The sequence below is a fragment of the Ochotona curzoniae genome, unplaced genomic scaffold, assembly GCF_017591425.1.
Source record: "Ochotona curzoniae isolate NIBS_2020 unplaced genomic scaffold, NIBS_Ocur_1.0 contig_4090, whole genome shotgun sequence".
NCBI lineage: Eukaryota > Metazoa > Chordata > Mammalia > Lagomorpha > Ochotonidae > Ochotona > Ochotona curzoniae.
The window spans coordinates 3,658-16,169 of NW_024466122.1; the positions used below are offsets into that span (position 1 = coordinate 3,658).

Genomic DNA, 12,512 nt, shown 5'->3' on the forward strand with positions numbered 1-12,512 from the left:
CTAGCTAAACACCACATAGATTAGAGAAATAAAATGTCACAGATTCTGAAACTGAGGGAAAACATGCGGAATGTTCTTGCCATAGTAGAATGAAGAAACACAACATGGAAGAAATAGTCATCAGAAATAGTCATCTTTTTCAAAGATTTATTAGGACAGCCTGTACTGGTGAATACATTCAAAGTGGATTAAGAAATGAGAAGCTAGAATGCAAGAACTTAGAGTACAGTTAGAAAAAGAAAACAAAACTTAAAAATTGATTGATGACTTATAGAAATATTGTATAAGTTTGTGAAGTTTACTGATTTATGTAGTGGTAGTTTCATGACTAAGATTTCTCAGGCTGCATCATGAATCACATGACATAAAGGCAAGCGAATCAGGATGATGTTTACATTCTACTCTCTTAGGCTGATTCAGAAGATCCAAAAGGCAGACAGGTAACAGATTTGTTGGGGAGAACATGCTGTTTTCTAGCAAAGGTGGGGCATGAATTCGTACAGGCATGACAAGTCAGTTGAGAAGGTTGTTGTGTGATGATGACAGTTCTTCAGAGAGCTGATCAGCAGCAGGAAGGCTGGCAGCAGCTGGACACATAGCAGGTTGGGTGGCAGCAGCTGGGCTCACAGCAGGCCAGGCGGCGGGTAGGCGGGCAGCAGCTGGGCAGGCAGATGCAGGTGGGGTGGTAGCAGGTCCTGGTGCAGTAGACAGGGGTGCAGGTGCCGGCCTGTCCGCAGGGGGAGCTGCAGCAGCTGGGCCTGCAGCAGCTGGACTGGCAGCAGGGCTGGCAGCAGCTGGCCACACAGCAGCTGGGCTGGCAGCGGGGTGTGCAGTGGTAGCTGGTGGCACAGGAGGGCTGGAAGCTGGTCCTGCAGCAGGTGGTTTGGCAGCAGGTGGGGCGGCAGCAGCTGGACTGGCAGCAGCTGGGCTGGCAGCAGGGGGCGCTGCAGGAACAGGACACACAGGCTGGTTTCCAGCAGGTGGTCCTGCAGCAGGTGGTGCTGTAGCAGGGGGGTGGGCAGCAAGGGGAGCAGCAGGAGCCGGTCATGGTGTCAGGGGTGGGAGGAAGGCGGGTTTCTGTGCACAGGTGAGTTTCTCAGAATATGGTGCTTCTCTGCACTCTGGGCCTTTTATACCCTGGAGCTCCGAAGACTGGGCCAATAAGCAGAGGTTTTTCTTGTTTACATTCATTTCCCATGATCATGTTGATGTTTTCAACTAGGAAGTTGTTCTCCAGATGTTAAGGACCTTTTGAAAGTAAGTGCTTAATTGGCTCCTTAATTGAGAACAAGTCATAAAAACTTCCTTTTAGATAAAACGAAGACGGCCACATCATCAACCCTGTTCCTGCTTTGACTATCATTGGTCATATGTTGGTTCCTGCTGGCCTGGGAGTGTTGGGGAGCTCGCAATGCCTACCTCAGTCCTTTGGCTGTGTATAGACAGGGAAGGTCCCTGGACAAGTGCACATTGCTGACTGGAGTGTGTGGATTTTAATCTGCTCACTGCAAGCTCCTTGATCCTGACCACAAGCAGCACCTGTGTCTGTACAAGCCAGAGAACCTGTGTATCTCCTGTCAAAGAGACTTGGGAAGACGATGTTGTCAATGTTTAAAGGCAATGTGGAACCAAAGCGATGGGTGAGGTGGAGGAATTCCCTGGGGACTTGGCACAGATACGTTCTAGGTGACCAGTAAACTTCCTGCCTCGAGGCATATGTTGAATGTTAACTAGGGTGGTTTGGGTCATGGTGAGGTTGTTGGTAACTATAGACTTAACCTGTTAACCAGCAGGCAAATGCATCTTTCTTTTCTTCATCCTTTCTTTTTGAATGAAAGACTCAAGTTATAGAAGTGACACTTGAAGCAGCTGGGAGTTCTCATATGCTTCAGTTTCTTTTGAGCTATAGTATTGGTTTTATTTTGATATTTACTTCACAGGTTTAAATTTGTGAAACAAAAATTGTGAGGTAGCAACACACAGAGTTCTCATATACTGCTCTACTCCACGTTCCCTGTCAGTATCACTTCATATTAGTGTATTTGTCCAATATGTGGTGCTTCTATTTTTTAAAACACAAATTCCTTTTATCCCTTTCAACATCACAGTCTCCAAAGCATTCAGATTATTAATTACCAGCTTGCTAGCTGGTCACAAATCGAACAGAGTTCATTTGGTTAAAAATATGATACTTCACTCATCATCTTCCAGTATATATAAGCAGTTCTTGAATACTGCTGCTCAGCTTTGCTGGTTTCTAAGGATTATTGAGGTGAAATCACACGAAACTGGCTACTTGCTCTTTACATGAGTGTTGTGAAAGTTATTCAAACAGTTCATCCATCCTCACCGCTGTGTTATCCTCCACTGTGTGAAGATGACATTACTGCATTGTTCCCTCTACTGTCAATAGCCACATGGACTGTTTCTAGGGTGAGACTATTAAAATATGAAAAATGGTTCTTCTCTGGATAATTTGGTAGGGGTATTTTGGTAAACATAGCTCACCATTTCTGTTGGATAAACTCTACTTGGGAGTAGAACTGCTTCTGCATTTGCTTTTGCTTTGTCAAAATGTTTATGCTTTTCTCCATAGCAATCTTGGTTAGCTTCAGATTTTCCTCCAGGTGTTTTATTTTTAATGCTACTGTGTGTATTATAATCTTAAACTTTTATTTTTAACTGACTTAGGAAACACTCATTTTTGTGTGTTTATTTATATTCAACTCCATTTTAATTTCTAATACATTGCTGCAAATGGGATTTTCTTACAGAAATTCCACATGTACAGGCATTCCATGTATAAATGATCATGGCTTACTTTGTTCTATAGCTGTCGTTTCATCAAGGAGTGCTTCCTTGCTCTGGTCCCTTCAAAGGATCTCCAGCATGTACTGAATGGTGCAGAATGGTGCACTGGATATCTGTATATTTTCAATATGGCCATGTGTTTCTTAGTTAAATGCGATTCCTTCTGTCTTTTTCCAGTATCTTCTCATTATGGTTGCTAGGATTTTCTTATTTCTTATTTTCAGGGGTATTCTATCTTGAAAAATGTATTGAAATTTGTAATATGCAATTTCTTAATGCATTGAGATGTTATTACTATTCTAGCTTTTTTTCCCCCAGTAAACATGATAGAAAAAAGCATCAATTAATGTTCCAATGTGGCTATGGCTACATGTATGTGGAATTATGTTTTATAAATCAAACCTCCTGTTTTGATTCAGCTTCCTTTATTATTTTTTTTTTTCTGCAAAAGCTCAGCTCAATAGGTTACACAGTGTCCTGCGATCAAACTTGGTTGTGATACAGTTTCCTGTATTGATATATCTGGATGGCTATGTGACATGTTAGCACTTGAAGAACAATAATTCCCTTTTCAATGCATAAGCCTGCAATATCTCATGGCCCTAATAAAGCAAAGATGCTTTGCTACAGTTTGGATAGAAATAGTCTCTGTATGATTATTGGGCTAGAAGTTTGTTCTCAGAGTGGCAGGCTGGAGGAAAAGGAAAGAATTTATCTTTTCAGTTTACTTGTGATGCTGAGTGACACAGACACACATAGGCAAATAGACACACACACACACACATACCAGAGAGAGAAAGAGAGAGATAGGGATGGAGAGAGAGAGAGAAAGAGAGAGAGAGAGAGAGAGAGAGAGAGAGAGAGAGAGAGAGAGAGAGAGAATGGTAGAGATTTTTTTAAATCAACTGGTGTGTATCCCAAACGCCTAAGAGAGTTAGGCCTGGGATAGGTGGAAACCAGGAGTTCAGAACTCCGTCAGGGCCTCCTATATGTGTGACCAGAGCGCATGCACATGAATCATCCTCTGTTGCCTCCCAGGATCTACTAGCAGGTAGCCGGGCGAGGAGCAGAGCAAACCAGGATTCCCATTGGCCATTTAGGTGTGATGAGGGCATCCTAAACAGTGGATGACCTCTTTGGAGAAGTCTTTGAATGACCTTGCCTAGGAGAAGGTCAGGGGTTCTGCTCTAATGAATGGATTAATCCTGTCTCAAAGGAATGAGTGAGGTCTTAGGGGGACTGGATTAGTTCTCCAGAGAACAAGTCAATGAGGTTCTCTTGGCTTGGTCTGCTGCTTCTCCTCTTGTCATGCAACCCTTGGCACAGAACTGCTTCTCCTTTCACCCTTCTGGCAGGTGGTGATGCAGCCATCAGAATCATGAGCCAAATAAACCAATTTTCTTTGAGAAACTGCTCAGTCTTAGGTATTGTGTTATACCAAAGACACAACTAAAGATGTAGAATAACTTTAAGGCTAATTTATTCTATCCTATTTGAACTTTCTAAGAACAGAAGTGCGTTTCTTTTTAAAATTTATTTTTATAGGAAAGGCTAATGTACGGAGAAGGAGATACAGAGAAAAAGAACTTCCATCTGCTGGTTCACTCCCCAAGTGGTTGCAATGTCTTGAGCTGATCTGATCCCAAAGCAGGAGCTACTTTAGAGTCTCCCATATGGGTGCAGGGTCCCAAGACATTGGGCTGTCCTTGACTGCTTCCCAGGTCACAAAGCAAGGGGCTGGATGGAAGTAGAGCAGCCAGGACATGAACTGGTGTCTGTATGGGATTCTGATGCATGCAAAGCTAACATTTAGGCACTAGGCTAATATGTAAGGCCCAAAAATGCATATTAAAAATGACAACTGGGTAGTTAACCCTGGAAGTTTAGAATAAGGGGAGGCACTGGTGCAAAGTTTGGTAGTGCCCTGTAGCAAGAGGGACATTGTAACTTGAAATCTTCCGGTTCCAGAGACAAGCCATTATCTTGTCATAAATGCGTGAGATTTCACTGAACACTCACTTGTTCTAACTTCTTCTAATTCTTTGCTCAGAAAATAACCTCCTGGCTGTCATTCGGCTTCCCTTTTACGTATTTGTTCATAGAGGAATGATTGTTCAGAAGAGCATGGCAATTTCACTTATGACATTGATCATTATGATTAGTAAATAGATATATTTGTTTTGGGAGGATGTATACATTTGCTATTTCTTCAAGAGTGGTTCATCATTTTTAAGGTTAAAAAAATGTTGGATTTCTAAGTCTATGAGCATCAATCACTAACCTGGGTAGGTTGAGTGAGAAACTAAAAATAAATTTGGATACCTTTTGGAAGCTAACTTTCTTTCATTCCCAAGTGAAAGGATAGCAATTAAGTGACACTGTATTTTTAAAATGTTATTTCTTTGAGTGCACATGGACTTCAGAGGATGACAGCAGTATTAGCAAGCGTCTGTCAGTCGGTGGTACTGGTTGAGCAAGATACAGTTGTGTAAGCCTCTCATAGAGACTCAGTAATGTAAGGTGCCATAAGTTCACCCACAGGAGAGAAAAACCCCAGTACAATATACGATATCTGCCAGGTGTTTGCTTAGTTAGTGATAAGTTATCACTTCCTATCTCAGGATAACCTGTTGTTATGGGATACCTCTGTTAAAGAGGAAGGCTATGGGAGCATCTGTCTCTCCCAGACCTTCTTGATGTTTTACTTGTTGGAATCAACTGTGATTATACAAGTACAATTTGATTGACACTGTCGAAAAGACCCACCTCTGGTCAGACATCTTGTTTCCTGATCTCTTGCTGCAAAATCACATTTCATAGGGTTGACATTGGGGTGCAGTGGGTTAAACTGTAGCTGCAACATAGGCATCCCTTATCCCAGCACCAGTTTGAGTTCCATTTGCTCCACTTCTAATCCAGCTGTCTGCCAATGCGCCTGGGAAGGCAACTAAAGATGGTCCAACTACTCAGACCCCTGACACCTGTGTGGGAGACTCAGCTGGAGTTTCTGGCTCCCAGGTTTGGAATGACCTAGCTCTACCTCTTCTGGTCACTTGGGAAATGAAATAGTAGATAGTTGATGAAAGATTTCTCTTCTTGCCACACTCCCCTCCCCCCTCTTAAGTGACTAAATAACAAGTATTAAAATAAAATAAAATAAATTACACCCATTCTCCTCTGATTGCTGACATCGATTCATTTCCATTTAGTTTGTCTGAAAACTAAATGGAAGCAAAAAATCCTGGTGGGCTGTTATGGAGTCCTGAAAGGATAATGCATTTATGAATATGTTCACATTATGTATTCAAGTTTCTGAGTCAGGAAATATTGTACGATCAAACCAAAACACAATCTCTGATGAATGATGGTTTAGAATTTATTAAGAAATACACAGGTAATAATGCTTTTACTTAGAAGATCACACCAAGTGATGATGGAAGGAGGGCAGCATATAAGACATGGAGGTACATTGAAAGGAAAAGCACAATTGTGACAATTTTTCATGAGCTATACAAACCTGTGAGAAACGTGTCTAGGGGAAATGAGTGAGGAAATTAAAGGTCAAAGGGAGGACTGAAACTCAAAATTGAGCATTTTTGAAGATGGCGTTAGGAGGAGGCAATCAGGAAGAAGTATTTAGCATGCAACCACTGACTCACAGAGTCAGAGAGAGCAGTAACAGTAGCATTGGGGAGAGCATTTTGGTAGTCAGCATAGAAGAGAAAGATAATTTACTTCTTTTTTGTACAATTAACTTTATCATTATAATAATTTTATTGGAAAGGCAGATGTACAGAGAGAAGGAGAAACAGAGAAAAAGAGATTTGGCCTCATGGTTCACTCCCCACATGGCTGCAATATGGGGAGCTGAGCTGATCTGAAACGGGGAGCAAGGAACTTAGTCTGGGACCCATCTGGGTGCAGGGTCCCAAGTTTGGGGCCATCGTTTACTGCTAACTCAGGCCACAATCAGGAAGCTACATGGGAAGTGGAGCAAGTGGGACACACCTGCACCCATATGGAGCTCCACAGATGCAAGGCAAGGATTTATCCACTATGCAATCACTAAGGCGTGAAATAGCTCCCTAAATGACTAATGACTAATGACTAATAAGGTTAGTGTTATTGGAAGACCATGTCTGTTTGGATTGCTGCTCAGCAGCAGCAGGAGGGCTGGCAGCAGCTGGACACATAGCAGGAGGGCTGGCAGCAGCTGGGCTCACAGCAGGCCAGGCGGCGGGTAGGCGGGCAGCAGCTGGGCAGGCAGATGCAGGTGGGGTGGTAGCAGGTCCTGGTGCAGTAGACAGGGGTGCAGGTGCCGGCCTGTCCGCAGGGGGAGCTGCAGCAGCTGGGCCTGCAGCAGCTGGACTGGCAGCAGGGCTGGCAGCAGCTGGCCACACAGCAGCTGGGCTGGCAGCGGGGTGTGCAGTGGTAGCTGGTGGCACAGGAGGGCTGGAAGCTGGTCCTGCAGCAGGTGGTTTGGCAGCAGGTGGGGCGGCAGCAGCTGGGCTGGCAGCAGCTGGGCTGGCAGCAGGGGGCGCTGCAGGAGCAGGACACACAGGCTGGTTTCCAGCAGGTGGTCCTGCAGCAGGTGGTGCTGTAGCAGGGGGGTGGGCAGCAAGGGGAGCAGCAGGAGCCGGTCATGGTGTCAGGGGTGGGAGGAAGGTAGGTTTCTGTGCACAGGTGGTTTTCTCAGAATATGGTGCTTCTCTCCACTCTGGGTCTTTTATACCCTGGAGCTTCAACCTTTGGGCCAATAAGCAGAGGTTTTCCTTGTATTCTGCTGTGGTTTTTGTAAACACTGACGTACCATCAGGATGCATCAGATTTTTCAACAGGTGTTTGGAAGTTTCTTAAAATTAGTGGCCTAGTCTATTTCCTAGTTGGGGATCCCGTTTCAGGTCATGCCCAGGAATGAGAAAGTTAAAGCTCCTCATTAGCATAATTTCCCCTCATGTGACAGCCTCTGGTCCTGTGACAGTTCCCAGAGCTCTGGGATGGGTGGGAGAGCTGTTCCTCCTGCAGCTTTCCACGTAGTGGTGCTTAGATTGGGCACTGCCTTGAGGGTTAGGATTCTGAAGAATCTGTTCTGATGAATTGAAACTCTGCTTGTGTTCAAGTCTGATTCCCAAGAATTACCTGATTCAAGGCAGGTGTCTCTCTCTGTGACCACCTACTCTTACATTTCCAGGTAAGTCATGTGTATTTGGTTTAGGGGTGTCTGGTGCAATAGCTGGGTCACTTGTGCGTCTCATTGCAGTACCTGTGTTTCATGGCTGCCACGGACTCCTGACTCCAGGTTTCTGCTGATGCAGAAATAATTGGGTTGCTGGTATCAACTTGGGAATGAGTTCTTGGGTTTGGCTCTGGGGCATCCTTGGCTGTTGCAGCCATTTGGGAGCAGATGGCAGATCTCTGTCTCTCTGTGTCTGTGTGTGGTCATGCACATGCTAAATAGATCCAAATTATTTTTTAAAATAGATACTAGAGTGTAAGTTAGCTGGCATAAAATTTTACATGCAGATCTTGATCCATGTAAGAGGAGAGGGACTCAGGAAGCGGCTCCACATTCTTGTCCGTGTCTGTCAGAGTGGCGTGGTGGTCCCCTGTGAGCATCCCAGATTGTATGTTCACGGGAAGTAGGAGATAGTTATGATGACTGCACTCCACTTATCTCCGCACCTGTCAGTGTAGGTGTTTTAGTTAATGGGGGAAATTGTCAGCCCTAATTTGTTTTCCTTCTCTGTGTATAGATGTAGGGGATATGGGAATATAGATACAGATGTAAGGAGAAAAGCATAGTTAAGTGTATGGCTAAAAGCACACAGCAGTGTTTCAGTTTGTCACACTAAGTGGTGTCTCCTGCTGACTCTAGTTTTGTCATGAGCCTTTCATATTCCATGGAGTCATGCTTCATGTTTGCCCTATGTTGATGATTAATGCATACTAGGCATTTTTGGGGCCACTTTTCCTTCTGCAAGTGTCTATTCTAAGTCTTCTACCCAAGCTTTTTCTTGGTGTATCTTCTCTTAGTTTCACAGAGCTTAAGACATTGACTATATTTTTTGAGTTCATCTAAAATTTCAAGATTTTCTTCTTCTCCAATGAGTTTTGTTAAATTTGGTGAATATCAATTATGTATTTTTATGCATTTAAAATATTTAGTGTCATTGATTTAGGATTCTAAAAGCAAACCTCACTATGTTATCCATCAATAAGATGTCCATTGTTTTGATTTGTTGTTTATTACTTTTCAAATTTTAGAAATTATATTAGAGCAACAGAGTTCATGTATTTCATGTGCACAGTTTTGGGAGTAAAATGAAATTTCCACTATGCTCTTCCTTCCTCTTATTTTTCTTTTAATATTTATACTAACATTGTTTCAATTTGCTTTTTAATCAAAGGCTCTACCTTCCACTAAATTAAGGACTCAGCAGGTATAGACTTTTCATGATGGCCTACTGTGCTTCAAAGTATTTGAAACTTTACAGTTATTGCATATTTCCTATGTGAAATCCATTACAGATTCTACCCACCCTAATTTTTCTTGAAAATTTTGCCTCGGTATATTTTATCTTCTTGTTTACTTTTCATAGAACCAGTTCTGATAAAAAATGCAGAAATGAGTGACTCATGGTAAATGCACTCTCAACAGTGGCAGCCTTCAAAGTTAATAAGGAAGATCGCTCACCTCAACTTGTGAATCTTTTGTCTGATAACTTGCCAGATGATTGTCCAGTTATTCTGAAGTCTGAATTCATAGCCTCAGAGTATCCTGGTCTATTGAGCCACAGGAAAGATCATCTTGACATTAACTATCATCTGCTTTAAGCCTTCTATGCATTTTGCTCATGGTGTTGGCTCTGTTGTGACCGTAAAGAAAGGGGCATTTGTGTCTGGTGTCCATTATCATGGATCGTGTTTTCCTTTGCTGATTCACAGGAAGTCACATTGTCTTTCTCTGACCTTGGGCACGTGCCCTCCCCCTGCAGAGGACACTTCTGCCCCTGCACACAGCATGCCAAGTCTGGCTATCATGAAGTTGAGCAGGGTTACTTGTCATCCAAGTCTCTTTTCCTTGACTTGTCAATCAACTGTTCTCTCTCATTACAACCCTCTTCTGAATCATTTCCTAATTGCTTCATAGCTACCTGCATACTACTCTAACAGAATGCACTGATGGTCTGCAGTGTCCTGCACCCAGGCCAGTGTCTCTACTCCTAAGATCTATCAGTTAGTTCTTGCTTGTATGTATCTGTGACCAGGAAATGTGTACCTATTAAAAATTCACCTCCATGTTCTCCTACTGAACAGTAGGAATTCATGGGCAAATTGCTTAACATCCTATTCTGCTCTGCAGTTGTCTTTTTTTTTTTTCATGATTTTTTTTTTGGCATCCCTCTGTTTTATTCAAGCTGGTTTTGATTGCAGTGTATATTTGGTGTTTGTCTGGCTGGTGGCTCTATATTTCCTTCTCTTCAAAATTGCAGCATAAGATCAAATGTATTTTATCGTCTTCTCCTCTGAGTGTATATTACTTTTCAATATTCTTTCTCTGAAAATCAAATACAGACTAGTAATTCAGAAGATTACTAGAAGATGACTTCCTGCCCTGTGTAAACACAGTGACTGCCACAGTGATTCAACACTGCCCAGCTGTTGACGGCATAGGGCTTTTGAATCTACAGAGTGTAAACTCCTAGTACTCTCCCTGTCTTCCAATCAATGAGAGAAAGATGAAAATCATGCTCAATCCTTTTATAGAAAGAACGACTTTTGTGCCACAGTAGCCGCTTGCACCTTTACTGGTGTCTCGTGGTAGAAAGTGATTGGTTCTGAGAAGTCGGCCAAGCTGTTTACACATTGTGCAAGCCAGTCAAGTTGATGCATACTCTATGAAATCCTGGAGAGTGCCGCATCGTGCTCTAAAATGAGTACAGGAAGATATTATTCCAAAGACTGTTAGAGAATGAAATGCTGCCTGCAACACATGGCACTTGCTATGTATGTAGCATCCAATGAATAATGACCAAAAACCCGAGTGATCCCCTGCCAAGAAGCACAAGTGTTAGTGATCAGAGGTAGGGTCTTCTGGCATACCTCTTCAGAGAACAAGAGGATGACGTTTCTCCCACCTGATCAGGCAACACACTGCTCCTGACACCCTGCTCTCTTAAAGGCAGCAAGAGTCTGAACGACTCCATGTGCTGCGTGTGCTCTTTTGTGTCTACTCCTTCAGGATACTCACATATCCTCTTTCATGTCACACTCACACCCATCATGGATGCTGCTGATGTACAGCTCCTCCGTGTTTCCCTGTTCCTCACCTTCCGCTGCTTGTACACACAAAGGTATCCCGCAGGTGTCTCGTGCGAGAGAACCTGAAGCCGGCAAAGCACACACCTCTCCACGGGGCTCAGTGTTGATCATGTGGGGTAAGATGGAAAGGGCCTTGGAGGTAAAACATGAAGAGTGAAGTGCCATGCCAGCTGACATTATGCATGCCACTTTTTTTTGTCTCAAACATAAATTGTCAAAGATGCTCTTGGCTGTGGCCATCTTTTGAGGCAATCTTGAGGTGAGGGAGGGGTGTGTAAGGGAGAGGAAGAATAAAGGAAGACCTTATGAAATAAATGCTAAGAAACAGCAACAGAATTCAAGTCATTATGCTCAAGTTTATTAGAAAAAAACAGGGGGCAATCCCTGTCAGCAGGAAGACAACATATAGTAAGAATACAAGGGGAAAGAACATGCCACAGGTTGTGATAACCTGAGACAATGCTTATTTTGTAACATTGAGGAAAGTTAAGTAAAATCCATCGAGTTTTGGTTTCTTGCTTAGGGTTTAGATGGCTCGGAGAAAAAGGATGAGGCTTGTATTTCTACATCTTCTTCACTTCAAGTGAAGAGCTGCAAAAGCAGGCTAGGACGTGGAGAAGTGATCAGCACATAAAGAAAAGGAGAACAGGTGCAAGAGGCTGCACACCATCAAACTGATGTGCAAGAGTCCTTATAAGAAGACAGCCGAGAAAGAGCTGTATGAGAGGAAAGGCAGGAGAGCAATTCTGAGTGCAGGCACAGGGTTGTTTCTCAGAGAGCTGGGCTGTGATAGGTGGTAGTCTCAGCAGCAGGAGGGCTGGCAGCAGCTGGACACATAGCAGGAGGGCTGGCAGCAGCTGGGCTCACAGCAGGCCAGGCGGCGGGTAGGCGGGCAGCAGCTGGGCAGGCAGATGCAGGTGGGGTGGTAGCAGGTCCTGGTGCAGTAGACAGGGGTGCAGGTGCCGGCCTGTCCGCAGGGGGAGCTGCAGCAGCTGGGCCTGCAGCAGCTGGGCCTGCAGCAGCTGGACTGGCAGCAGGGCTGGCAGCAGCTGGCCACACAGCAGCTGGGCTGGCAGCGGGGTGTGCAGTGGTAGCTGGTGGCACAGGAGGGCTGGAAGCTGGTCCTGCAGCAGGTGGTTTGGCAGCAGGTGGGGCGGCAGCAGCTGGACTGGCAGCAGCTGGGCTGGCAGCAGGGGGCGCTGCAGGAGCAGGACACACAGGCTGGTTTCCAGCAGGTGGTCCTGCAGCAGGTGGTGCTGTAGCAGGGGGGTGGGCAGCAAGGGGAGCAGCAGGAGCCGGTCATGGTGTTAGGGGTGGGAGGAAGGCGGGTTTCTGTGCACAGGTGAGTTTCTCAGAATATGGTGCTTCTCTGCACTCTG

At 44.3% G+C, this 12,512-nt stretch overlaps 3 protein-coding genes across 3 annotated transcripts; all 3 read right to left on the minus strand.

Moving 5' to 3' along the window:
• Positions 1-562: 562 nt before the first annotated feature.
• LOC121159201 (keratin-associated protein 9-2-like) lies at positions 563-1,048 on the minus strand. The gene has a single exon (XM_040984181.1). The coding sequence runs from the start codon at positions 1,046-1,048 to the stop codon at positions 563-565; it is 486 nt and encodes a 161-aa protein (XP_040840115.1).
• A 5,918-nt stretch (positions 1,049-6,966) lies between these two features.
• LOC121159199 (keratin-associated protein 9-2-like) lies at positions 6,967-7,455 on the minus strand. Its single transcript, XM_040984179.1, has one exon. The coding sequence runs from the start codon at positions 7,453-7,455 to the stop codon at positions 6,967-6,969; it is 489 nt and encodes a 162-aa protein (XP_040840113.1).
• A 4,480-nt stretch (positions 7,456-11,935) lies between these two features.
• Positions 11,936-12,436, minus strand: LOC121159200 (keratin-associated protein 9-2-like). Its single transcript, XM_040984180.1, has one exon. The coding sequence runs from the start codon at positions 12,434-12,436 to the stop codon at positions 11,936-11,938; it is 501 nt and encodes a 166-aa protein (XP_040840114.1).
• Between the last annotated feature and the right edge of the window lie 76 nt (positions 12,437-12,512).